This window comes from Pagrus major, chromosome 1 (genome assembly GCF_040436345.1).
Source record: "Pagrus major chromosome 1, Pma_NU_1.0".
Lineage (NCBI taxonomy): Eukaryota > Metazoa > Chordata > Actinopteri > Spariformes > Sparidae > Pagrus > Pagrus major.
Genome location: NC_133215.1, coordinates 23,438,095 through 23,465,067, shown reverse-complemented (window position 1 = coordinate 23,465,067; position 26,973 = coordinate 23,438,095). Strand labels below are relative to the sequence as shown.

General features: G+C 39.6%; 4 protein-coding genes across 4 annotated transcripts; 2 read left to right on the top strand and 2 right to left on the bottom strand.

Moving 5' to 3' along the window:
* Positions 1 to 2,061: 2,061 nt before the first annotated feature.
* Positions 2,062 to 3,739, top strand: LOC140997906 (ecto-ADP-ribosyltransferase 5-like). The gene is made up of 2 exons (XM_073468008.1): positions 2,062 to 2,121; positions 3,005 to 3,739. The coding sequence occupies exons 1-2, from the start codon at positions 2,062 to 2,064 to the stop codon at positions 3,737 to 3,739; spliced, it is 795 nt and encodes a 264-aa protein (XP_073324109.1).
* A 1,594-nt stretch (positions 3,740 to 5,333) lies between these two features.
* On the bottom strand, positions 5,334 to 8,891 carry cbln18 (cerebellin 18). Its single transcript, XM_073467894.1, has 4 exons — positions 8,798 to 8,891; positions 7,537 to 7,716; positions 5,963 to 6,094; positions 5,334 to 5,635 (listed from the first exon to the last, which is right to left on the bottom strand). The coding sequence occupies exons 1-4, from the start codon at positions 8,889 to 8,891 to the stop codon at positions 5,334 to 5,336; spliced, it is 708 nt and encodes a 235-aa protein (XP_073323995.1).
* A 6,231-nt stretch (positions 8,892 to 15,122) lies between these two features.
* On the bottom strand, positions 15,123 to 17,085 carry tppp2 (tubulin polymerization-promoting protein family member 2). Its single transcript, XM_073477332.1, has 3 exons — positions 16,895 to 17,085; positions 15,806 to 15,959; positions 15,123 to 15,314 (listed from the first exon to the last, which is right to left on the bottom strand). The coding sequence occupies exons 1-3, from the start codon at positions 17,083 to 17,085 to the stop codon at positions 15,123 to 15,125; spliced, it is 537 nt and encodes a 178-aa protein (XP_073333433.1).
* A 3,482-nt stretch (positions 17,086 to 20,567) lies between these two features.
* Positions 20,568 to 25,440, top strand: ftr84 (finTRIM family, member 84). The gene is made up of 7 exons (XM_073475950.1): positions 20,568 to 21,247; positions 21,720 to 21,815; positions 21,952 to 22,185; positions 22,403 to 22,559; positions 22,659 to 22,715; positions 22,889 to 22,942; positions 23,148 to 25,440. Exons 1-7 carry the CDS (start codon positions 20,675 to 20,677, stop codon positions 23,687 to 23,689), a joined length of 1,713 nt encoding a protein of 570 aa, XP_073332051.1. The 5' UTR covers positions 20,568 to 20,674; the 3' UTR covers positions 23,690 to 25,440.
* Positions 25,441 to 26,973: the final 1,533 nt, after the last annotated feature.

Below are 26,973 nucleotides of genomic sequence, written 5' to 3'. Positions count from 1 at the left end.
AAATATAAAGTGTTTAAGGAGTTGGCATGACATTGAAAGTAATATTGACAGTGATATTGAAAGGTAAAAAAAAAAAGTAGTAATGCACGTGATAACTAACATAACAATCACTCAACTTCCTGTCATGTGCCTATATAAACCTCACCACGCTTGACCTGCACTCAGGTTAACCGGTCGCGCTCACACACTCCAGTCAGATCTGCCAACGATTCACTTCTGTCTGACTGAATGGTGGCGGGCCTCCAGAGAGGCTTAAAGAAAGAAGGATCATCCTTCACCGCTGTGGTAACAAAGTAAAACTTTTCCAAGTCCTTACACACTCTTTCACACAATAAAAGTCGTACATCATAACAACCCTCACTCAGGTAGGCGCTGCAGGAGTGCGTTCATGTGTGACATCATCACGCTCTCTATAGCGCCTCCCGGGTTGCCAGCTCTGCTCCATATAACCCCCCATTCCCTCCAATAACTTATTCCAAGTCACACCACATCAAATGTGATCAATGGCACCAGGTTGTCAGGTTCACACAACACGTCTCATCCTTCCAACAACCTCTCCCTCACTCTACTGGTACAACTTCATGTGCTCGTTCCCAATTGCATACTTTTCGTTTTTACTCTAGTATGTACTGCAGCCACCCTTACAAATACTGTTGCATGCAGTATGCATGACAGCCATGTCCTTTCTCCTGTTGGAGGATCGCTGCATGTAATGTAATTAATATTTTCCTCATTAAGGACATATTTCACCCTCTCATCCCACCCATTATTGATCAGGACGATACTTTTTTCTTCCTGTCCTGCCTGATCCACAGACTGAGAATCGCAGAGTAGTCGATGGGACAGATGATTGTGAAATGGTGGGGCAGAGGTTCCAGCAGCCGAGGATCACATCCCTTTGTCTCAGCAAAGACAAGTGCTACTGTTTGATATGTGTCAGGTCCTGGCACACCTGGCTCTTAAAGGCAATGGGAGATGACACTTGGATTGGTTTGAATTATGTTCTGCCCAAAACACACCCATGACTAATTCAGAGTCTAAATACCACCTCTTTGCTCCATACGTCACCCAGAGTATACACCATTTAACTAGCAAAATGGACTTGGACACGCCCTAAATGCACTTGCGTGCTGCGCCTTGGATCAAGCGCCATAGACTGTCTAAATAAGGCCCTATGACTCTGTCCTCTTCCTGTACAATATATGACCATGTAGAGCAGTTTTCAGACCTCTGACATTACGATATGATGGCATATATATTTTGGCATGTCTCATACATAATATTTGAATTTTTATTATTTGAAAATATTTGAAAAAAAAGATGAATATGACATCCCTCTCACTATTACTTACCTACTACCACTGTCACTTTGGAGCACTGTAAGTACTTGCAATTTGGGTAACATATTGAAAATGATTCTGTTAAAACATATTAAAAAGTATCGATTGACACTGATAACTGACATTTAATGTAAACTGGCTTACTTGTGGATTTGTGATTCTGTTACTTGGTGTTGGTTGTTTGTTTGCTGCTGACTAAAAAGTTCTTTGACTAATAAGATAAACCGCAACTCGGGGTCAGGGTTTCCAACCTGGTGAATAGGTGTGTATTGTTACACGCAAATAAGGGTATTACACAAATACACACGCTAATTTAGGGGCACAGTCATGGTTAAACACATTCACACAGTCTGCCCACAAACTTACGTGCTTAGGCCATGCAAACTGCGCATGTGTGTGTGAGGGTATATAAAGTTGAGCATGAGTCCTCTGAACACATGCTGAGAAACAGTTTTCTGAACCAAACCTTTGGCCTGACGGGTTCACTTTGAGTGCCACATCTTCTAATCCTGAAGACTGGTAAGTTGAGCTTCAAGATAAACTTTTAAGTATTGTTAATTTTTGAAATTTCTGAAATAGTTTTAGCATTTACCATTAATTTAATTGACAAATTAATGTTTTAATATATGTGTTACTGGTAGTCAGTGTGATACAGTTCATTGTTGTTGACTCTTATGATGCAGGAACAGTTTTCCTGACTGCAGTGATGATGGGAAACACGATGATCTTTGCTCCACTGTGTTTGATCCTTTGCTGGATGCTGCCTGTCTACTCCATGAAGGTGAGTGCAGGATGTGACAGTTGGTGGAAAATTTTGTAAAGATTAACAAACAATGAAGGGTGTTTACACAACTTTATTTGGTTTCAGTTTCTCACACAAAACTTTGAGGCAAAAACACCTAATCAGAATAAAAGTCAACTAAAACGTGCTTAAATAAATACAGCACAGCAGAAACGTCAGATAGGTCAGACAATTTTGTTATACTATGCGTCTTTAAATGTTACAGTTACAGCTTAAAGTACATCTCCTGTAGGGCTGTCACAATATCAGATTTTCACTACACAATTATTGTGGCCAAACGACTTCATGATAACATTATTATCGCGATATTTATAGACATTAGAAAGAAAATGCTAGCAATCAAATTTATCTTTAACTCTGTTTACTGTGTGTTTTGTCTCTTTTTTGGCAAAAAAATTACCCTCAAAATACCAAGTCTAGGGAAGTGGAGAGAATCTGTAATCATAACTTTTAAAAAAGTGTGCAGGAAGAACAATTACACTCAATTACTAGTGAAGAGGCAACCAAATTAACTACTCGGCATAACATCTTCGCCAGATTATTCACACGATATTATCATATGTGTATTATTATCACAATATCCATATTTCATTTTTTGGTATCACTTTTATAATAAAGTAAATATTAAGATATCGATCAATGATGGTCTTAAAGTAAACATTAATTAGGAACACCAACACTAATATTTGATCGTGCCATTGTGCAAGCTTAAATACGATAGCTGCTGCGCTACTTAGATACCATTTACTGAGTTTTTCAGGGTTTGGGCCAATTCAATTAGATGTGTGATGGTGGGTGTTTCCATTTTTAACAGAGTCTGTTTAATGACCTCTCTCTTCATCTTTCTTTGTTTCCCTTTTAGATCCGTTTCAACGTCAATATACGAGATCCCAAACCAAGCATCCCGTTGAGCATGGCCGAAGATTCAATTGATGATATGTACTTTGGCTGCGACAAAGCAATGATGGAAAGAGTCAAGGAAAAATTCCTTGAGGAAGAAAAGTATCAGAAACCATTTGGAGAAACCTGGAAAAAGGCAAGGGAATGTGCTGAAAGGAAACTAGAACACAGGGAGGATAAGGCTCTAACCATAGATCACTTGCAAGCGATCTGTGCTTACACAGATGACAACATGTACAAGATGTTCAATGATGCAGTCCGGACACAGGGAAGCCTCTATGATTCCTCATTTAAGTTCCACTCTTTACATTTCCTGCTGATATCTGCAATACAGATCTTGAAAAGTGATGGCTACTGTCACACTACTTACAGACGATCTGATGTCAGGTTTACTGGGAAAGTCAATGACAGAATTCGGTTTGGTTCCTTTGCCTCCAGCTCATTCAGAACATACTTGACAGATTTCGGTCATGGGACCTGCTTTAAAATTGAGACCTGTCTGGGTGCTCCTTTGAAAAATTATTCAGTTTATGATGATACAGAGGCAGAAGTGCTCATCCCTCCTTATGAAGTATTCAATATAACTGAGATAATTAGTGGTCAGGATAAAATTGCCGGTCTGACTGATTGTGAAGTCCTCTTTGTCTTGAAGAATGCAGGGTGTAAGAGCAATCTAAACTGCAATGCTGTGTGCTAATGACAGCCTAGTGGTTCTTCTCTGACTACTGGGGAAAGAAAGCATTCTTCCAACCTTATGCCTGCTAACTGTCTCGTCAGAACTGAATTATTTAGATTGATATATGACATAGTTAAACACTCTCTGCAGCCACTGACTTTATTTTTTGGCTTTGTTTACTTACGGTGTACAATTTCTGTTGTTGGAATTTCTTGGAAAGAAATGCACATTTTCCTGCTTTTGCTGAGTGAATATTTGTCATTAAACTACTTGTTGCACTCATGTTGGTTTTATGGTCTCATTCCCTTGTGTGATGCTTAGAAGTAGGTGGACTACTTTCACTAACGTTCAAATCTAGCTGTTGACAAACAAAAGTAGCAGCTGGTGTTAAAAGGCTTCTTTTAGACAATGGTTGCTTTTCAGCTTCTGTATAGAGTGACTGGTTGTTGGAAATGTTCTTAATTTTTAAAAATTAAAGGTGCGGGGCTGTACACAGACGTCATGTGTTAGGTGGGTTGCCTTCCAGTAACTCCATAGTTGCCTTTTTTACTTTATATGTTGCATCTAATTAGTTGGATAGCCACTGATAAGACATTCACAACTTTTCTTAGTGGAGTGCTGCTGGCATTCACAAAACAAGAAGCAAGCAAAAAAGGCTGGTAAAGGAAGAGACGTGAAACACAGGAGACACTTCTCTTCTCATATCTCAGCTTGTACCTCCTCGCCCCCTGTCCTCGCCGCCTCTCCTCACATCTTTAACCCTAACCCACATGAGAGCGGAGGAGTTGAGGAAAAGACACAAGGACAAAGGTGTTGAGACAACAAACATTTAACAAATTGCGACATCTCTGCCTCAGAGACCTAAATCAAAGAAACAACAATTAAGTATGACGTGTAGCATAGTTGCACTATCAGACCATTGTCCATTGCAACTCATGACGTGTGAGACATAAATAACATCAAGGTAAAATGTCATTAAGGAATGCGTTTACAACAGTGCCTTACAAGGTGCTACACAAACAGTGAAAGGTAAATTGCTCATTATAATGAGTTATACAACTTCTGAATTGGAGTCCTCCCTCCACCATGGTTTGACTGTTCAAGCTGGATATCACGCATCATCATCTTTTGGTCAAGGGTGCTTCACTCAACCAATTCATAACTTTAAAATCAGGCCATTGACCGGCTCACAGTACATTTAGATCGATACAGAGGTCCAGGTGTCAGTGTAGTCGTATCTTTAACTTTAAACCTGATTTCCAATTCATATGAGTTAATTTTTACACCCCTAGATTCTGGGTTGCCAACTGATATGGCTTAGTGTGGTGCCATTCGTTCAGTATTCAAGACACCACCTCCCACTTTCACCATTTTTGAAACAAAAATATAAATTAAATGTCAGAAATACATTAGTTTTTATTTGTTTTTATTAAAGTAAAATAAAGTTAAAAAAGCCCACACAGTGCAGTTACATAAAGGACGATAGCATGCTTCAAAATATGTACTTTATGTTTATCCTCTCTTTCATGTGGGAATTTTAGCTTGAAGAAAAAATAGTAAACGCATGTAAGCTTTGGACAAGGCATACATTAGACCACAATGAAATACATCAATATTAGGCCTGAGTGGAGTAAATCAAGGAGCCAGAGAAGGTGTTCAGGCCCTCAACGATCCCACATAGCTGCCTGCCGCTCAGCAGCTCTACATAGACCTGGCCCCCCTGCTGCAGGGACAGCAGTACAGTCTGGGAGCTGCTGTCCTCCGAGTCCTCTCTGTTGTCTTCCCACGTGGATGCCACCACCTCCCTGTTTCTCATGAGTTGCACTTTGTAGTACATCCTTTCTCCTTCCCCTCCCACCTTGGAGTAGATCGAGAAGGAGAAGGAATATACTCCAGAACGAGGAGCTGTGAATATACCTGGAAATGATAACATGTTTAAAAAATGAATTTGCACATGGCACCTCTGCACTTTCACAGCCTCAAATGTCACTTTGAGGAAACAGAGAAATAATATTGTTGTTACAAAATCTGTAAGGTGACATCACTGAACAGCACAAAAGACATTCATGTGATGATAGAGTTCTGCACATGTCTACTTGTCAAATGTCTGCCAACCAAATACTAAAGCAACTACTCATGTGTGGTTAAAGATGCTCATCATTAGAGAGAAATCCATCCAAGACATAAATGATGGTTTGACAGCACTTTTATATGCCGTTAAAATAACCACTTGTGAACACTTACCCAGGGCGGGGTTGTATCCATGTCCATGGTTGAGGGTGATGACATCGTAAGGAATGGGGCTGTTCCTGGTGAAAGGCCCAATGCAGTTTGTTCTGCTGCTCACGGAGGCTGTGAACCCAATCCTCATCCCTCCTGAGACAGAGGGACAGGAGGAAAAACACTCTCTCATGTTATTATTGTCAGATGTGTCTTGTGGCATTGTAGATGTTCAAAATGTCATACTTTTTTAAGAACTTTGGGGACTTCTTTAGCCTAGTTCCAAACCACAGCTCTGTTCACCGACTCAAATTGGTCTTCTGTTATGCCCACAAACATCTTATCTAGAGAAAACATCGACTAATCACACTTTAATATTGGTGGGATTAAAAATCTGGAAATCTTCCTACATAGTTGGCGAGCTACCCAGCTACATCTTTGAAAAAAAAAACAGCTTTACAATAAAGGCAATGAGCGCAGATGAGATTGATGCAACTGTACAAATTGTGTTTTTCATTCAACTCTTAAATCAAAATATTTCTTTCACAAATGTGAACAGTGAAACAAACAATCAACAGCAACCACAGCTTTTTGTATTGACTGGAAACGCTGTATTTTGGAGAAATTGCTTATTTCTGGTTGGTTAGTCCAAAAGAAAACAAACCTCTCTCCCAACCAAGAATCCTGATAGTTATAAACATAATACCAACAAACACATCGCAAACTTGGTCTGGCCAAGTGATGGTCCACAATACAGCACTAAAGTATGGTCCAGATGTGGTTCAGTTCTGTTAGCCAGGTTGCCCATGACATATCAAAATCTCACTCACCTGCATGACTATAGCAGGCCCTATTCAGAACCAGAAGTTGGGTCTGTGTCACTAGCAAAGTGTTCAGTAAAATACCAAGAGGTGAGTTTGTTTTGTCAACATCCAGTTTGCACTTCAGCATAGACCGTCCTTTAAGTAAGTGACAGACTCAAAACAGCAAATAGTTTTATCAAAAGCTACTGAGGTGTCTGCTGTTAGATGCAGCATACTTATACAAATGGTTTGTATTAAGAGAATATATTGGAATGTTAGTTGTTGTTTGGGCCTTCCTGACTTAGAGGTTATTTGGTTAGGGGTACCAGAATGTAGACATGATGGTACTGCTGTCAGGACAACATATACCAAATGTTAGGTCAGCAGAGTCATGGAAGTCCTGGGTCAGAGGTGAAGAGACATGGTGGGGCATCCTAAAAGAGGTGCCTCTATTCTTATCTGTCCCTCTCTTAATGTAAACCATATGTGGTAACTAAGTTTTTGACCAGAACAAGCTCGGTATATAAGGAGCTGTCTGCATATGTTCGAGAGAGCTTCATTATTCGGCTGGAGGCTCTCCAAGTAACGTGTTACTTGTTTACGATACTGAACTGTACTGAATTGTAATAAATTTGTTATACAACTAAGACAGTGTCGGCGGAGTTTTTCTTCAAACATCTTCATCAGCATCGCCACAGAATATACGACACTACAATCACATCAATATGGATGTATGCAGATTGTAGTCTCTTGATTCTGCGGACTATTTCTACCAGTGTCCATGTCCCAGAGTACCTATCACTTCAACGATGCTGCCCCCCAGCTGGGACATGCTCGCCAACAGGTCCATCATTCGCGTGAAGATTTGGTCCTCCACTTCTTGGAGCTCAGCGGCGGCACAGCAGCAGCCTCGCTGGTGCTTGAATGCACAGTCACAGTCCCACTGTCTGCATGGTAGCTCCCCCTCCCACGCCACTGCAAATGTGGAAGGACAGATGGGAAAACAGTGTCATGGATCATTATAAACTGGCACACTCACAAGATGGATATATATATGTATATGTATGAAGTAAGAGGAGATCCTGCCATAACATTTCAAGACAAACACCAAATATTAAGATGCCACAGCACGCCGGTCATTGGTTTTGAACAAACTTCATCAAATTCACATCACATCAATTTCATACACAGAGTTTTTGAGTTGGCGTGACGGGAAATTAACAATGAGTGCATCAAAATAAGGTATAAAAGAGATCTCACTGGAGGAATTTGCTATAATATTTCAATCCAGTATAAAATATTATAGTATACTATGACGAATACAGTATAGTATAATACAGTATAGTATAGTATATTGTGAAAGGGATGAACACAATATAATATAATGTAAAAATCTTTGTCATTTTATAATCTTTTCTACATACAACCTATCGCACAAATAAGAATATCAGGGGCTCAGCCTTTAAAAACTTTGCACCATAATTATGGCCATAAGATATTCAAGCTCTGTGAAAATTGGGAAAAAAATAAACGACAATTGAAAACATATTTATTCAACATTACTTTTAACTAACTGGCATTGTTCCTTTGTTTTAGTTGTATCTTGCACATATTTTATTGTTCTTATGCCTTACTTTGTTTTTTTTTTTATCTTTTATCGTATTGTTCTTAGGATACCTGTTGTTGCTACTGCCTCGCTTGTTTTTTACCCATTTCTTTGCTTGTTGTTTTTATTTTCTCTTGTTCCTATGTATATATATATATATATATATATATATATATATATATATATATATATATATATATATAAATATAATACGTTTATTGTTTACCAGTACTTTGAGCTACAATCTTGTAAAAAAGGAACCATACAAATAAAGTTTATTATAGTATTATCATTATCTTTTTCTCTTATCTTTTGATCTTCTTTCTCTGATATCTTTGTCAGCTATCCACAATGTGCAGTAACACCCCTCCTAACCAACATGCCCTTGTTTACCCTCAATTATTTTTCACCATGTGAAGCGCACTCAGAACAATATACGGTTTGGTTTACCTGCTGCATCTCGTAGGCTGCTGATACTGTTTTCGGCTCTCACCCTGTCCCACAGCAGGTCCAAGATGAACAGAGTCCATGCTATAACTCTCATCTCACAACACAAGGAAATATCTGCAGACAGAGATTTTCATAGAATGAATACTGCTTAAAGTATTTCTTGACAGTCAACTTTATTTTTTAACACAAAAGACAACGTAACGTGGAATTTCATGTTTTGTAGTTATACAGTAACTCAATGACTCATCTCAGTCAAAAATGTTGCTTTTATCAAGTTATAAGTTAAAGTTGTCATTTTTGTTTTAATTTTGTTTTATCTTATTGTGTGTCCTTTGAATTCACTTAGTTAAAAAATAAACATTCCTCAAGGCCATCATCTTTGCCACGTAAAATTGACAGATATGTTTCTTGTTCTTTTAGCTTTCAATTACACTGGCAGACAATATTTTGTGCATGTGTTACTGTGGGAAAGATTATACCTTCCATCAAAATTGACTTTTTTCTGGACAGTCTGTTTCCAGCTTGGCTAAATGTTAAACAAGCTGGAAAAAAAGACGTAAATGTTGTTGTTTGCCTTGTAACTACAAGAATAACCTGCATTAACTGCCACAACAATAGCTTGTAAGAAAATTTACTTTATTTATTTAACACATTTTAGCAAAAGAAAAGAAAAAAAATACTCACAGCAGTCCAGCAGAGAATATCTTCTTCAGTCAGTATCCACTTAAAAAATCTATAGTCCAGCACAAATTGTGATAAAAGATAAAAGGTAAACACACTAATAATGAGGACCTTGGGGTCTTGCAGTAGTATGCACAATGATGGCTTGTAATAAAGGTCCCTTTTCACATCACTTTTATTTCCAAGTGGGTGGAGAGATATCTGGCAGCTCACACACTATGAACAGCTGATTTCCTTAACTTTATTCCCCTCCCATACACACTTGCAACCCTGTGCTCCTCAGGCGAGGTGTGACCTGTGAGGGCAGGATTCAGCAGGGACCTTCCTGATAAGCTCCCCAGTGTATATCAAAATCTGCTAAAGATTGTATCTTACAGAGTTGGTTATTAGGTCGGAGGTGTCAGATTGGCTGATAGGACCGTCCGGTTTGTTGTTTATTATAAGCCTGCTGCATTGTCCCTCCGCACCTGTCCCTCTATTGATGACACTGGGTCAAAGAAGGTTTAGTTTAGGTTAATGTTTCCAATAGTGTGTGTATGTATTCTGTCAATTGTGGTTGGACCATGAGAAACCAGTTTGAAATGGAAAGTGTTGAGCTCAATATTGACACCGGTATTATTTAAGTCTTAGTTAGTCTTTATGAGCAGTAAAGACACTCAGTAGGTCATAGGAGCTGAATTGTCTATTGTGTATCTTATTACCTACAATTAAGACTTTTGTAATACTGCACCATTAAGGGTAAGATCTTTGAAGCTACACATCAGTTTAATATCAGCTGTCTTACTATATGTAGGTTAGTGGGTTTGAACTGTGGTTTTCTAACAGATTTTAGAAAATCACAATTTGTCGTCAACTTATAATTGTTCTGATCATAGCGCCATTCTTCTGGTTGTCCCATCCCATTGTCCAAATCTGAAAGGGATGATTATCACTGGACTCTACAGTTCCCCTTTGGAGCATTTTACTCACTATTTTGGTTTACCGTCAGTAACTTTAGTGTCTTGATTGACTCTTACGGCTTTTATCTTCATTGTTTTCAGATGCAGCAGACATTTGTTCTCACTGAAAAACTCTAAAAACTGGCTGTTCACTACATATCTAGCACCAAACAATAGACGTATTTAGCGATTAGCCCAGCTTGTGAACATTGTGGAGAATTGAGTTTTTAATGGGGTTGTAAAAAAAACACGTTATTTTACATATATGTGTTAATCTTACTGCAATGCTCAATGTTTTCGATGTTGTGCTGCAAAGCGCATTGACTTGACCTGTGAAACACACATGGAGAGAAAAAAGGAGAGTAAACACTGGACCTAATATTCATCAAATGGCCATAAACAGGGCTCCAAATGATCATTTTGCAACATACCTAATTCATTCATCAATATTAATAAGTGACATACAGTCAATGCTGTGTTTACAGCTTGTTTCAAGTGACCCAAAAAGCAGAAAGAATGACAAAAATCGTAACATCAGATAACAAGCAGCGAATACATGAAAAAGATTTATTTTCTAAAAAAAAAAAAAAAGCACACACACAACAAAGCACAAATAATTACTCAAAAAGTACTACAGTTCTGCTAAACAGCATGAACTTACTGAATTATTTCTCCATTATGTGTTAAGATCTTAGTAGTGGGTCATGAGTTAAGCATGGTAAAGAATACATGGTCAATTGTGGAGAATACAGGCTCTGTATTATGAAATTCAATGGCAGTGTCCACACAAAACCCAAGTGATGCTTATCAGCTCAGGCCTATAGTGCGAGACATAGAGGAGGAAAGCGATCTTTAAACATGCACCATATGATGAGCATTGTTAAAATGGTACCATAAATGCTGCCAGTGTCACGTTACAAGGAGGGTCCAGAGTGTTTATTGTTCAACAAAGACTCTTTATGTTGGGAAATTGTATCCTTGACATTTCTGGTAATCAGCAGGGTTTTGATGAGGGTTATCCTCTTTAACCTTCATGGTTTCAATAGTTATTTATTGAGAACATATATTTGGGAAACTATTATTTTCTAATACTGCAAATCCATCTCCTGTCTGTTAAAGCTAACACCAGGGGCTTAAAGTTGTTTTTTAGAGGATTACAATGTATACTCTCTTATTTTCTTTTGTTGTGATGTTACACTGCAGCATCCCATACAGGTCAGGAAAATGTAAAATAAATGTAAAGTACAACATCATTTATATTCATGGAAAAACATTATGTTGGTGCATTTTCATACATCTATTTAAATTTTTACTTTCACTCCCCTCAAAATGCATTTTCAGATAAATAGGACATACAACTGATTCAACTTGTAATTAAATAAAAAAATAATAAAGCAACGTGAAACATTATGTGAGGATTAGAAATGACAGCATAAAGTTGTCAGCAAGGGAGAAATAAGGTATAAAGAAGATGTAAAAGTATCCTGTACTGTAGCTTCATCAGTAGTGTTCACAGCTCAGGCTCAGTAAGCCAAACAAAAAGGAGCCCACACAAGATTTGAAGTAATTTAAACAATATTTTATTAGAAACTGAGCCAAAAGCAACTTAATAAATGAATCTGTAGTCTGTAACTCTGTAATGTTTGCAGTGATAAATGTACTGTTTGTGTGGTTTTGCAGAGGCAAAACAAAGAGGAAAACCAGACCAGAAGGTTAGATGATAATGAGGAAAGACAGAGATACAGAATGAGAAACCAGCCTCAGGCAATGTCCACACTTCTACTGATATTTTGTAAAACAGACATTTTCCTCTATGATTTGGCCCCTCGTCTATGCACAAATGGCAATTTGTGCATGGAGATTTTTGAGAACACCTTGCAAAGTGCATTTTTTTTTAACTCTGGTTTCTGTCTATCTATGTGTACATGCAAACAGATTGTTCGGAGAAACAATGACGTCAGAAAAGCACCTCAGTGGAAAGATGTTAGGGTATGGCTATATGTGTCAAATAACAGTAAATTAATGAATAATTAGCTCCTACTCTTTTTGTTTTTAAGTCACTACCCCCAAAGGGGATAAAGTTCCTCACATGCTCTTCTCTGGTATTTGACATTTACATTTAGCAGATGCTTTTGTCCGAAGCGACCTACAGTAATTCATACACTGATGGCGGTGGCTGCCATGCAAGGTGCCGACCAGCACATCAGGAGCAGTTTGGGGTTCAGTATCTTGCCAAAGGATACTCTGACATGAAGACCAGGGGAATCGAACCAGCGATCTTCCGATAACAAGACACTGGCTCTACCCCCTGATCCACAGCCGCCGAAGTATCAGTGAAGTTGACTTTATCTCTACCTACAGGCCTGGCATGCCTGTTTCAACATTTTTGCAGTCCCGTGTGTACAGAGAGTCAAGTGGACAGGATTTTTTTTTTTTTTTTTAAACGGAGCAGAAAAAATTTCAGTTTAGAAAAATATCTGTTTAAGTGTGGACAAGGCCTAAATTACATAGACACAGCCTGCCCAGGTGCAAGACAACCAAGCAACCGGGGTGCAAACAGAAGAAAAGACAGCAGGAGGGTCACAAGCAGAGTCTTAGACTGGCTGTCACATCTCACCCTCTCAAGAACTGGGTCCTACCTGTATTTATAAACAGAACAAAATTACAATTTATCATTTAGGTAGTCCTACCTAAGGCAAAGCCTCTGCTCACACTAGATTTTAATTCAGCAAATTAAGCTATAAAATATTGCCTCCCATACATAAGCCATAAGAAAAGACGTGCACTCACATACATGTCAAAATGTTGTAACGCCCAAATGGAAAGTGGGGTTTCTTTCTCAATGAAGAGAAGGTTAAGCTGATATAAGTTCAACTTTTGGCAGCAATACAGCTCCAGCCCCTAACTCAGGCCCTAACTCAGAGCTGAAAATGATTATCAGGATGAGGTGCAGTAAGCACTGGCTTGGCACACAAAACCATGATAACAAACTAGAGATGAGCTGTAGCTGGCCTCAGCCTTCAACAAATCCTTTAAGCATCAGATGCACATCTGGCCAATTACATGTATCTGCTCCTGCTCAAATAAAGACAAAAAAGTGTTGGGATCTTGTTACTGAATTTTGATAATAACCTTAAATTAGTGCTTACTGTATGTTGAACCTAGAATAAGGTTCACCAGAACCCACACCAGTTCTGTGCAGTTTGTCCCGTTCCAACCTCTTTTTTGATCCTCTGCATTTTGAATTTAAGTTTTTCCAGTTCCAGCTGCATTTCAGGTTCTTTTGGTTGTTTCAGTTTATCATGCTCCAGTTTCTTTAATATTGTCTTTGAAGAGACCTAATGGAGAGGGGGTTGGATTAGAGAAGTTTGCACTTCTTCCCACTCCTTTTCAAACATGTCATTAGAATTGCACTGTTCTTTTGTTGGTTTGTTTATGTACTAAAAAAACACATAAAAACGAATCTACAATTTCAAATAAATCAATCAATCAAAAGTCTTGATGTCATAATGGTTAGCTATTTTTAACAGCTGATCTTTAGTACACGGACTGAGGAAGTGATCAAAGGCAGAGTGAAGAAACTCATCCACAACAGAAACCATGGTCGAAACCCTAACTTAAGGTATTCAAATTGAGCAAACACAAAAGTTAACAACTCACATCCAAAATGTATCAAGTAACTTTGTGTAAACCAAGATGAAGAAAAAGCCAAAACACAATCATAAGAGTCCCCTTAGATGTGGCCTTACCTCACAGAGAGACTCAACCCTTATCTTCAGGCAGTCACATGTGGAGGTCCCTTATGCTCGCTAAAACAGCATCCTTTTCACAGAGATGCTGTTCACCACCATCCTAGAATTCAGGACTTACAGGAGAAAACTCCTTTAAACAATGGCTATCCACTCCCTGTTTACAGAAGAGTAAACCAGTAGGTCAAAATAACAGGGACAACTTATGCTCTTTAAACCCCAGTAACAAGTCAGAGAGGCAACCTGGGTACTTATGCACAAGTATTGAGCCTAGTTGAAGTTCAAAAGCAGAGCAAGCCTACAATTATTTACTTATTCCATGTTCTTCACTGCATGTTACATTTGTCATACAATATATATTTAATGTAATGATATGAATAGTTTCCATGACAGCAATAATAGCTGGCACTGATTGGTCATGTAGCAAAAGGCACTGAAATGTATAGTGATAAGCTTAGCAAGTGAAGTAGTAACTCATTTCTTAAAGCCATTGCATCGAGGCAGCACATTACTGTATATCAGAGCATTCACGCTAGCGGCTACATCAATAGTAAGGCACACTGTTAATCTATAGTACAGAGCAAAGTTAGTTTCTTTAAAGCATGCTTGGCTACACTTATTTCTTTTGGTCCCTGTAAAATCACAGAAAATATACAGAGCAGTATGAGTTGTTCATGCTGCGATCCATTTAACCCATTTCTATACTCACTGCAGTATGTTCATTATCTTTTGGATTACTTTCAGCTGTCACTTATGAAAACCTTGAAACTCCAATTCAATATGTTTTTCATTAATCCATTAATTAAAAGCATGGTGTATGCTAGGCCCACACCAAATATACAGTATATTTGTTTTGTCTCCAAAAATAGTAGCCAATGAATTTATGTTGGTTTTTCTCAAAAACCTTGATTCAAATTATTGGTGAAACAAAGTTTTCATAATCTGTCAGCAGAATTATTACGCTTCTTTCACTTTTTCATCGTAGGTGCCACTGCCCTTGTAAGCTGACACGTAGCCACTCGTGTCTGGGATGTCCTCGCGCCCGGACTTTCCTTTTCCTTTGCCTGACCCATCGAAACGCTCCTTGTGTGATCCCGTGTACTTGGTGGTGTCGGTCAGCCTGTCCACTGCTGCTGCCTTTGCCACTTTCTAAAAACAACAGAAAATCAAATTGACTGTGAACAAACACATTTTTACATTTTATCCCCTCTACTATATTTGACAATTGCTTCATTATTTATTTTTCCCAGCACTGCTATGGATTATCTCAGTAAAATAACATATTCATACTAATTAAATGTCTGTTTAAAAGCCCCTGTGTGTTAGAGTTTAAATTTCTTTGGCACCATCCAGTGTTAGGACAGAGAATAACACTGTGTGCAGCCCAGTAACAGTCATAATTTCAATTTGGAGCTATACAACTGCACATAAACAAGATTTAGCAGCTAAAACAAAAAGATGTTTATCCTTTCAGGGTCTTAACCAAGTATTCTTAACATTAAACCTGAGCTTATTCAATTTTAAACATAATAACTCAGTTGTACGTCGATGGGTCAGTCAGAGGGATCCGTCAGTGCAGTCTCTGTCAGTTCTGGGCTTCAGGGTGAGTGAATTGTGCTTATAACTGGTGAAATACTCACAGTGACTCCCATGTTGGCAGGCTCCTTACCAACAATGAGACCATAGACCTGCTGAAGCGCCTCCTCTTTGCTTTTGCCTTTAAAACGTTTGGGAGCCAACTCCGTAAGGGCCTGGTTGAACTGCTCAAATGTGATTACACGAGCTGACTTAGCCCTGAGGAAACACACACACAGCGTCCAGACTGACATATCAGTGGTTGTCCATGATTTTTCCTCGAGCACCACCATGAGGTTAACAGGTTTTCAGTGAAATGCCTTGACCATATTGGATGGACTGCCATGATATGTGGTACATATATGTGATGACCCCGGTGATTCCTTGACTAATTTGTTCAATCCTTGCATTTATCACCAGATACCTGCAAAACTAATGACTTTTCCAGCAGCCTTAGCCTCAGTAAAGTTGTACTTTACTACACTTAGTGCTAATAAAGGTTGTCAAATGGTCTAAAACAATATTATTTGGACTTTTTTTTTACTTTTTGTCGTGGTATCAAACAGCCCAGTCACCAGGATATTATGTTAGCAGTTAACATTTCTGCAAACTACAGTAACTTCCAAGGTCAACATGTGTACCAAACGTGGCATATCACTTTCACATTATATGCTTATTAGCCACCTGTCGCAGGAGAAGGAGAGGAAAAGATGGTGGCGTTACAAGCCAACAAGGCTGCCAAACTGACAACTGGAGTTTGAGTCACACCACTGGATATCTTTAAGAACACCTGGAGACACTCACAGGAAGTTGGACCATCGCCATCCGTTAGCGTGGTGACCAAAACAGGTATTTTAAGCAAAACCATAAGCACAGTGTTGTGACAAAACAGAGATAGAAAATTTAACCTAAATAATCGGAATGTTGCAATATAAAGAAACTTTCAGTTTTAACTTATCTGTGGTTCTGCAGAAATGTACTTGAAGTGATTGGGTTGTATTGAAAGATGTATCGAGTATTGTTTTTTTTAGACTTGCGGTGTAAGTTTAAAATTCTGGAACACAGACTAACCAAAAAATGTGAGAAACACTGAGTTTACAGCTTTTCTTGGCTGTTTGTTACACTGTGGCAATATTGCCTGAATGAAATCTTACTTGACTTTGGTGAAAACTATATCAACATCCGTAGTGGTGACGTTCTTGCCGTCGATGATGTGGCATTCCTTGCAGATCTTAGCAAAGTTCTTGCCGTTCATCTCCTTGCCTGTGGCCTTGGTGTCTCCATGGATCGCAAACTTCTTGAAGGAGGCCTCCACCTCTGCTACAGACACTGAGCCCTCGGCCATACTGACAGGGACACAGTACACATGCATGTCTGGTCAGTGTGCAGGCAAACATTCAGATACATGGTCACACAACTGATTATGTTCAACATATCAGATTATTAGGAGCATATGACTGCATTGTCCAAAGCCTAAAATAGCCCTTCAAACAGTGATGACAAAACATACTTAAGTTGGCTGATGTTCATTTACTTTTTACCCGTGTGTCAAAGTAAAGAGCTCACATAAATTCATAATGACTCTATTAGCTGATTGGAAAACGGCACTGCCAAGGAAAGCTGCCATCACGGTCAGTCTAAGTGCACATTTTCTCTCTACCACACACACACACACACACACACACACACTTTCACATCCATCATTATGTTAATGTTACTCAAGCTGCTCTCGCGCCAATTTAATTCAATCAGCTCAATTTCCAAATGGCTGCTCTGCTGTTCAATCTCAAGCGAATGACCAAACATGCTCCTTCTCTTTCTCTTCTTCTCTTCCTACACCCGATCTCTCTCTCTCACACACTTCTCCATCATTTTATATGTAAAAATGTACATTCAGTGATGATTTATGAATCCAAATTTTAAGAAAAAGATTTAAAGGAAGACAATAATTTCATAATTGAAATGAGGTTTTTTTGATCAGAAGAAGCAGAAATATCTGCATCTACATGCAGTTTTCATGCATGTTTAAAGTAGCAGCTTGACATTAAGGCATTAAACCCCAAAAACAAATAGCAAACAAACACAGTATGTAAATGACACTGTGGGTCCAATGTGGCTACGTGCACTTTTGGCAACAGTAATGGATCTGTTTAAGAAAATCTAATATGAAAATGTGCCGTTCAGCTAAAAATGTCCACATAAATATTAGAAATTACTCTCACTATACTGGAGCATGAAATAAGACAACATCTAGCCGTGGCAACTGTTAAATATCCTGCCTGAAGACAGGATATTTCCATTGCCCTGATGTTGTAATAGATACCTGGGCATGGGACAGCGATGCTGAAAAAGAGAGAGTAACGTGTACCTGCTGCCGTAAACGGAAGGATGCTGTGTAAATATTCAGGGAAATCCTGATTTGCGTACGGCTGCTCAACCTCTTCGTCCTTCTCCTCCTCTTTCTTCCTCTTTCTCCTCTGCCTCTCCTCCTTCCTGCCACTCCCAGGCTTTCTCACAATGACGACAGAGATGGAGAGATACAGAGAGGCTGGAGGAGAGAGGGAGGGAGGGAGAGAGGGAGGGAGGGAGGGGGGAGGGAGAGAGTACCAGCCAGTACAGTCAATGACATCATGGGCACTCAGCCTCTCTTGTGTCTATTCAGGCTCATCAGCTCCTCGCCTCTGTGTGCACACTTGCTTCTGTGGAAAGATGTATCATGTTAAGTTTATTTAATTTTATTTCAATTCCTTATTCTATTCATTTGTGTTCCATGTCTTCTGATATTTCTTCTGTAACCCATGTTTTGGAGCACGTAGATTAGACATAAGATTATTACTCTTACCATTCTCCCTAGATCTTGCTGTTCTTACTGTCCCCCCCCCCCCCCCCCCTCTGTAATACTGAACTCAACTCACAGCTGTCTGTCATTCCCGCTCTCCATTTCCCTCCCACCCTCTTGCTTTCTCTCTTTTTCTCTCTTACTGTCATCGTCACAAGAGCCCTCTTGTCTGGACAAAGATGAGAGCGGCCCTTCAAAGGACAAAGGACACTGACAATGGAGAGCTGACACATTACAGGAAAGATTAGCCCATCTCACAGCTTCATATCAGTGAAACTGAATATCAGACCAGTAACACAGAGCACGCCTCTTTTCACACTCAGCAACTGCACTAAAGTGGTCAAACAATACTCTGCTGAATAATCAGTTTGCAGACAGGTGTTAAACTTAAATTTGCACAGAAGCTGACAGAGAAAAAAAACCCACTGGTGATATTTTTAAGGGGTTTTTTTTGTCTTCCTCTTTCAAAACTTTTTTTTCTATCAAGTATAATAGTACTGAATTCATTCATGTTTTCCTCCAGGAAAAGAGAAATTATCCTGACAAAATCTTTTTTATATACTTTTTTCACGTATAAAAAATAAAAAACCTTTTAAAACTTTTTTTACACCAGCCCTTTTTTTCCCACCTGTTTTCATGGATGAAAATGTTTTGTTTTTCTCTCTCTTGCCCTCAGGGGTCCCACAGATGTGCAAGAAGAGTTAACTTTGCACTGGGACTCGAGACTCCGCACCTAAAAATGCAACTGTCCACACACAAGTAAATTAATAAAGTCATAGTACTACACAATTGTAGTTCCCACAGACAAGATTATTTCAGTATTTTTGCAAATGTGTCCCCGTGTTAGTATCAGTCTGCCAGCAGCTTTATTTATTATAAATTATGCTCTTTCAACCATCAGTGATGAAACTGTGGTTTCTTCATGCATTTATTATGCATTTAAACATGAATACTCTTCAAATATATGAAGGCTATTATAATTCATACACGAGGAAGCCCACAGCTAAATATTTCACCTTACGAGAAACCAGTTTAGCTGATTTAAAGCTGCTATTTGTGAGAAAAGTTGATTTTTGAGTTTCATTCCTAACTCACTTTGGGATGGCGGCAGACCCGTCCTATAATCTCAAAGTGTTATTATTTGACGAGTTGGGAAAGAGACTCAAAAAAGTCTACATACTAGTCAGTCCATTTAAACGTGATAAAAAACATACAAATTATTTCCTTTAAATGTTTGTACCTTTTCAAAAATAACCAATTATGCTTTTAAATGAAGCTAGAATTAAAGATTTATATATTTTTGTTTCAGCAGTGGTTTCACCTTGCCTTGTTTTTCAGATTTCCAATGTGCTCCTGTGGGTACCCACATACTTATACTTGTGCTCTGTGTTTTGTTCACAGGATCAACAGAACAAGTTGTTTTGACATCATGCACCATCATGAAACTCACCGTTCAGTCAAATGGAAAGCTGAAGGGTGTGTGAAGGACTAAGTTTTCCCATTTGGATATACTAACCAGTACAGTCAATTCCTTCCCCATAAAAAATGTTGGTTTAGGGGAAAACCAATGTAAACAACAGTAGAAAGTGGAGCTTCTTGCTGAACTTGATTGGTTTCTGAGGCTTGTGTGTGTCATGGTGAACATTATGCGCTGACATTTTGTGTTATTAATGTATTTGTATTGCAAACATACAAACTGTTAACACTACAGTAACACTACAGCAGTATCAAGTGATCAGTACGATGGTGGGGCGTGTTGACACTTCTTTAATTAAGTGAGATGCAATCATAAATATCCTGTGTAGCCCACATTAGTTTTTATTTTGCTGACAACTTGACCTTACTGTGTGGCTTCGCCTGAGATTCCTGCTTGTGAAGCAAATTCCGTCATGGTTGCAGACCTCGGTGCTTTCTCTCAGATGCTGTTTGCTTACAGTAGAAACAAAGGCTTCCCTTTAAATATCACCAGAGAACTGCTTTGTCTCTTGTTTGCAAAGAAGTTGTAGGATCACGGGAGCCTGTGGTTGGAACCTCTGACTGACTAGAGAATTTTCTGATACAGAGTTAATCCCTATTTGTCTCATCCAACACCATCATGGCTGAGTCTAATTTCCCTTTACCACCAGAGGCTTACTGTCCCCTGTGTGTGGACGACCTAAGAGACCCGGTCACCATCCCTTGTGGTGACACCTTCTGCCTGGAGTGCATCAAGGTCTACTGGGACCAGTTTGACCACATGGGTGTGTACAGCTGCCCACAGTGCCGTGCAACCTTCACACCACGGCCCGTGCTGAAACGCAACCTGCCCGACGTGAACCACGAGCACCGACGCCAGCTTCCAGAGCTCACTCCTTTTCCCTACATGCACCGGGAATCCTTCTGCGACTTCTGCGTCGGCCGTCGCAACAAGGCCGTCAAGTCGTGCCTCATGTGCCTGGCCTACTACTGCGAAACCCACGTCAAGCCGCATTACGAGTCATCCACCTTCAAGAGGCACAAGCTGGTGGATGAGACGGGCCACCTGGACAGGAAGATCTGCCCCCAGCATGAGAAGGGCCTGGAACTGTTCTGTCGCTCTGACCAGATGTGTATCTGTGTGCTGTGTACTGTCAGAGAGCACCGCAGCCACAACATTACTTCAGCTGAGGAAGAGCGCATTGAAAAGCAAGTAAGTCTGAATAGTTTGTGGGTCAATATGTGTGACATAGGCTTGTTGTGCACTGAGGAAGCTGCATGAAATCAATTTAAAATCCCCCAAAAATTCTATTTTCCTTTCTATCAATTTCATGAATTGGATTTTGGAGGAGAGAAACAGTGGCAGACTCAGGATATCTGAGGTTCAGGGGGGAAAAAAATAAAAATGGTACCAGATGTATGCAGTTGGGCACCAGTGCGCAGAAAGTCGTGATACTTTTATAATGAAGAGAGGTCACTTCACCACATTTTGTCCATTGGAAAGGCATTGTTGAGGGCAGTTTGTCATGTTTTATCTACCAAAGAGGGCACTTTCTGGGCAAATTTTACAAACATGAGTCCATCAGGGGGTAGAAGAAGTCTCTCTCTCTAAAGTGCGACAGATTATTATTATTATTACTATTATTGTTATTGTTGTTGTTCTTATTGTCATGTTCTTCCAACAGAAAGTCTTGGTAATCACCCAGTCTGAAGTCCAGTACATCATTCAGGAGAGGATGAAGGAGCTGCAGGAGCTCAAACATAATGTGGATGTACTAAAAGTAAGATTACACTTATAACGTGATCAAACGGTACATATAATGCAACTCGAGGAAATGGGCATCGTCTGTTGGTGGTATCAAATGTCCCACTGCACCTTTTTCTAAGACTTCTCGACAAACTGGTTTTGCCTTTCAGAGTGCTGCCCAGCGAGCACAGGCAGAAAGCGATAAGACGTTCCACGAAATGCTGCAGGCGGTGGAGCGCTGGAAAGCCGAAATCAATCAGATGATAATGGCCAACATGCAGTCAGCGATGTCGCAGGCTGAGGGCTACGTGGACCGTCTGGAGCAGGAGATACTGGAGCTGCAGCGCAGAGATGCAGAGCTACGGCAGATCCTTGAAACAGAGGACAACATTCACTTTCTGCAGGTGCGGAAAGATCATACAGAACTGAAAGAAATATTAGCATTTATGTAACAATTTTGTAACATTGATGGAATGGAACGACTTTTTAGGTGGCAATACTCAGTAACTGTAGATCAAGGCATTACCATCTGTAAAAATATTGTTTAGCAAGTCTACTTTTCTGTTTGGGTTTCTGTCTTGTTGACTGGATCACGGAGCTCATCTCTTCCTTGTTGAGTAGAATTTTCCCACCCTGTGTGTTCCTCCTGAGGCCATGGTGCCCAAAGTACTCATCAACCCTCAGTTCTCCTTTGGGGAGATGAGCAAGACAGCCACAGAGATGAAGGAACATCTGGACGACATCTGTAAGAAGGAACTGAGCAAAATCTCCAAGACAGGTTTGTGTCCACTAGATAATACTGACAAAATGTCTTTATAAAAAAAAACTGTAAAGTGGGCCAGTGACAGACTAATCTAATGCTGTATCATCTTCACAGTCAGTGAAACTCCTGTGTACATACTTTTGCCAAGAAATGGTGACAAACGACTCAAAGGTAAGTGTCTGTCAGCTTTTATATGTTCAACTTTACCATTAGCACACATGAGTTATCTCATTTAATTTAAGTAACTATGTAATCCACTACAGATTTATTAAAAAACAATATATATAGCAATGACAAAGGACTAAATTAAAATTGATTGTGTCCATGTTTTCATATCCAAACAGTTCCTTCCAGAGTTGATTTTCAGGAGCCAAAAACCAGGACAGACTTCTTAAGATGTGAGTAAAGTGTATGTGGTTCAGTCCATTCGATGCTTATCACTATCACCAGAAACAAAGTGACTACTAACAATATATTGTTTTGGGTTTAAAACGGACAGAAAGTGCATGGATGAATGAATTACAGTTCCTCTCTCAATCAATGAGATGCGTCTAAAGATAACTAATTGTAAAATGTGTATCATGTATGGCTGTCTCTGCTCAGACTCCTGCAAGATGTCCTTCGATCCAAACACAGTCTATAAAGAGCTGGTCCTGTCAGACGGGAACCAGAGGGTCACACGGAAGAAAGCAGTCCAGTTTTACCCAGATCATCCAGAACGCTTTGACGGCTTCTCCCAGGTGTTGTGCAAGGAGCCTCTGACTGGTTTCAGATTTTACTGGGAGGCAGAGTGGGGCGGGGAGTTTTCCATCGGGTTGGCCTACAAGAGTATCAGTCGCAAGGGGAAGAATTCGCACAGCCTGCTGGGCTACAACGACAAGTCTTGGAGTCTCCTCTGCTCAGACTCAGGCTACTCCGCCTGGCACAACAAAGTCGACCGAGACCTTCCTGACGCACCCAGGGCCACACGAATTGGTGTGTACCTGGATTATGCAGGCAACACCGTGGCCTTCTACTCAATATCAGAGACGATGGAGCTTATCCACAGGTTCAAGGCTCAGTTCAGTGAGCCTCTGTATGCTGGTTTTGGTGTGGGCTCCTCTGTTACCCTCTGCCAGCTGAAGCAGAATCCCACTCCTTACTAAGATTTAAAAAAACAGGGAAGTTGTGGGAAGTTTATCTTGACGGGTATAGCGCCCACAGTTACTGTGTACTGCAAGTGTTCAATATTGATTCTGCAGAACAATGTAAATACATGCACGCTCCTGGAATATATGATGATACTGGCTCACTGAACATGATTTCAGATAAATATGTAAATATGTATTTCACGCAAGAGAAATATATTGATTTAATCGCTTAACACTGAAAATAACAATTAAATCTTCTATTGAGTATATTTTAATACATTGATTAATATTCAGACAAATGTTCTCAACCAATTATTTTTTACATGATCAAGCTGTGTTGAATGACTCACTGATAACTAGTTTCTGGTTATAGCCTCTATAATAAGTGCTTTAAAAACATCTTGTAAACATTTAACAAATACTGCTTGTAGACAATTGCATTTACTACACAGTTTCCCCACCCTATAGAGACACAGGATAGGTGGGACTAAACCTGTTAGGACAAAGATACAGATATTTAAAGAACAAACTGTAAAAAATAGGCTTGTTGGTATTACTCCAAACAAGGTTGAAGAAACTGTCACTGGGAGCTGAAACAAAGTTGTATACACCAGATTAATCAAAATAAGATTAAAGGCCCTTTTCTTCATGCTGTTAGCTCTGTGTTGGTCCCTCTTCCCCTCTCCTGGCCCAGGGCGTTTCAGAGCTCTGACAACTGAGAAGCAGCAGAAAGCCATTATCAGGAAGAAGAACTGATACAAAGCGACTATCATTAAGAAAACCCCTTTTTGTAAATAAAAAAGGCATGCCAACAGTGGACATGGCAATCACTACCAGCCAAGAAACACAGCAGCAGGCCACCTTGTACCTCAGAGGTTTACACCTGAGGAATATCACAGGATGGACGGATGCAAGATATTGTTCCAGGCAGATAAAGCTCTGCACCAGGGGACGCATGATAAGGAACAATGCAGCCGAGAACTGGAAAAGTCTTGTCAAGAAACAGATCGATAGGTGGCGAACCAGGAAATAACAAATGCCTGAGAAACAAAGAAGGATTTCAACAACTGTCTGGTTGAGAGGGATGAAATCAGAGGCTATCTTCTCGTCTTCTCCTCATTATAAGCCACAGGACGTAGACATTGGTGGGGAGACCAAAGAGAAGGTTTGCTGCATATGCAACTCCTTCCAGAGTAATCCTCACAGTCCCCATGGTCTTTTCGTCAGTTGACATCAACAGTGGAGTCACAGCTGTGTCGTTGAAGGTGCAGAAGTCCATTTTTTCCTAATGATAAACACATGAACACCAGGCCGCTGAACATATTCTTGGTGTGAATGCATGTACAATAATGTCAAGGTCATACTGTAAATGTTTCTGTAATCATTTATTAAAAAATATAAGAAATGGCACATGCAAATTCTTTGTAATGCAAAACACAATTACTAGTATTATTCTTTATTTCTGTACGTCTCTTAAATAACATCATCAGAATCTCGATGTGTTTATTTGTGAGAGTATTCATACTGCACCACGCACTTTTTTCTGTTTAAAAATCCAAATTAAAAGTCATAAACTTGTTTCTATTTTGATGATTTTTTCATGTTCACAACTTACTTAATATAAAATGTCATTATTTCATTGCCATAAGTCATTTTTTCAATAGACTTGTATATTATACTGGTATATAAATTAGATATACCATGTATAATCTATTGTTCTATCAATCTAAAATAAAGTGTCTCCTACCTGGAGGCTGACAGTCCTCAGTCACTTCTGTGTGGCTCCAGTCTCAGTATATGGGTGGATGCACATTCTTTACATATTCATACACTAACATAAACATGCTGAACAGACGCTCTTAATAAACATGACACTGTTAAATAACATGTTCTATGACCCTCAATCAGCTGCATCAACAATTCAATCTACTCAACACGTAATCATGTACTACAAACACATTGCCACACATACCAACCAATAAAAGGATATTTGACTCCAAGCTCAACTTAAATGACCTCTGGGGTGTGCATAAGACTGGCATGACACCTGTTGTGACCATGAAGGAATCTTTATGAATGTCATTCAGTCAGTTATGTCACTTTAAATGCAAAGAAGATGGGTTTCTTGCCAGGTTTGGCTTCTGGCACCCCTGGACTGAGTAATCTAAAAGGAGCACTAGCTCCACGGCTAATCAGGCTAACTAGCTAATGGTAGCTAGGTACAGTTAGCATCAGTTAGCGACTAGTTTACTTTAGCAACAAGTAAAACTCTCTAAATCACCTTGATTTATCATATCACATAATGCAAAAATGTAAGCTTGTGTACACTGAATGTGTTTCAGAGAGTCCCAACAGGACACAACAGAGGAATTATTCATTCATCACAAAATTAATTAATATTCTTTCATATTACGTTCTTAATGCACATAATTGTTCCTTTATGTGGTGTTTTCCATGCTATTAATGTGACATGATTAACTTATCTTGTGTCATGGTGACTCAGTGGGGAAAAAATAGTCACGCTTTGCTTAGCTCTTGTGATTTGCAAGATAAATGAGCCAAAGATGCAACACTGCTTTACATGTTTGTCATGAAACAGACACCAGGCTCAGCCAAGGCTCTACATGCAAACGTACAGGTGTTGGATTCAGTCAACCAGCAAACTGAAATGTTGGCAGCTGCTGTATTAAACAAAATAAGTGCAAAATAATCACAGTATATAGATTTTACAAAACAGCTTACATGTATTTCTGTGGCAGCAATCCACATGTTGAATGGAATAGAAGTATAAAATTAGATTAGGGTCACTTTTTTTGTATTTTACTTTTTAACAACAAATAGTAATGACAATAAAACTAATGTCTTTCTGCTTTCCTTCTATAGTAAAATAAAAGTTGCCGGCCATGACCTATGCATGTGTAAAAAGTAGCCATGAATTGTCTTTGCCAATGAATGATTGGACGATGTCCAATTATAAAACAATACAGCAGCCAGCAGCAATCACTCCACCACCACCTGGCTGTTGCAGCTGCAGTGCCTTGGCCTCGTTAGGCGAAGCAGAAGGCCAGGTGGTGGGGCAGCGGCATGTCAAGCCGGGAGCAACCCGCCCTGCTTCTCCACCTAATGAGCCTAGAATCACTCTTGCAGCAAAAAGTAGCTGTGAGAGTGAGTGAAGAGGTCAGTGTGAAGAGGTCGGTGTGAAGAGGTTGGAGTGAAGAGGTCAGAGTGCTACTACAGTTCAAGCACCACTGAAAGCAGACATCAACGGAGCTTCTGTGTGAGCTCATAGTTCGAGTCAA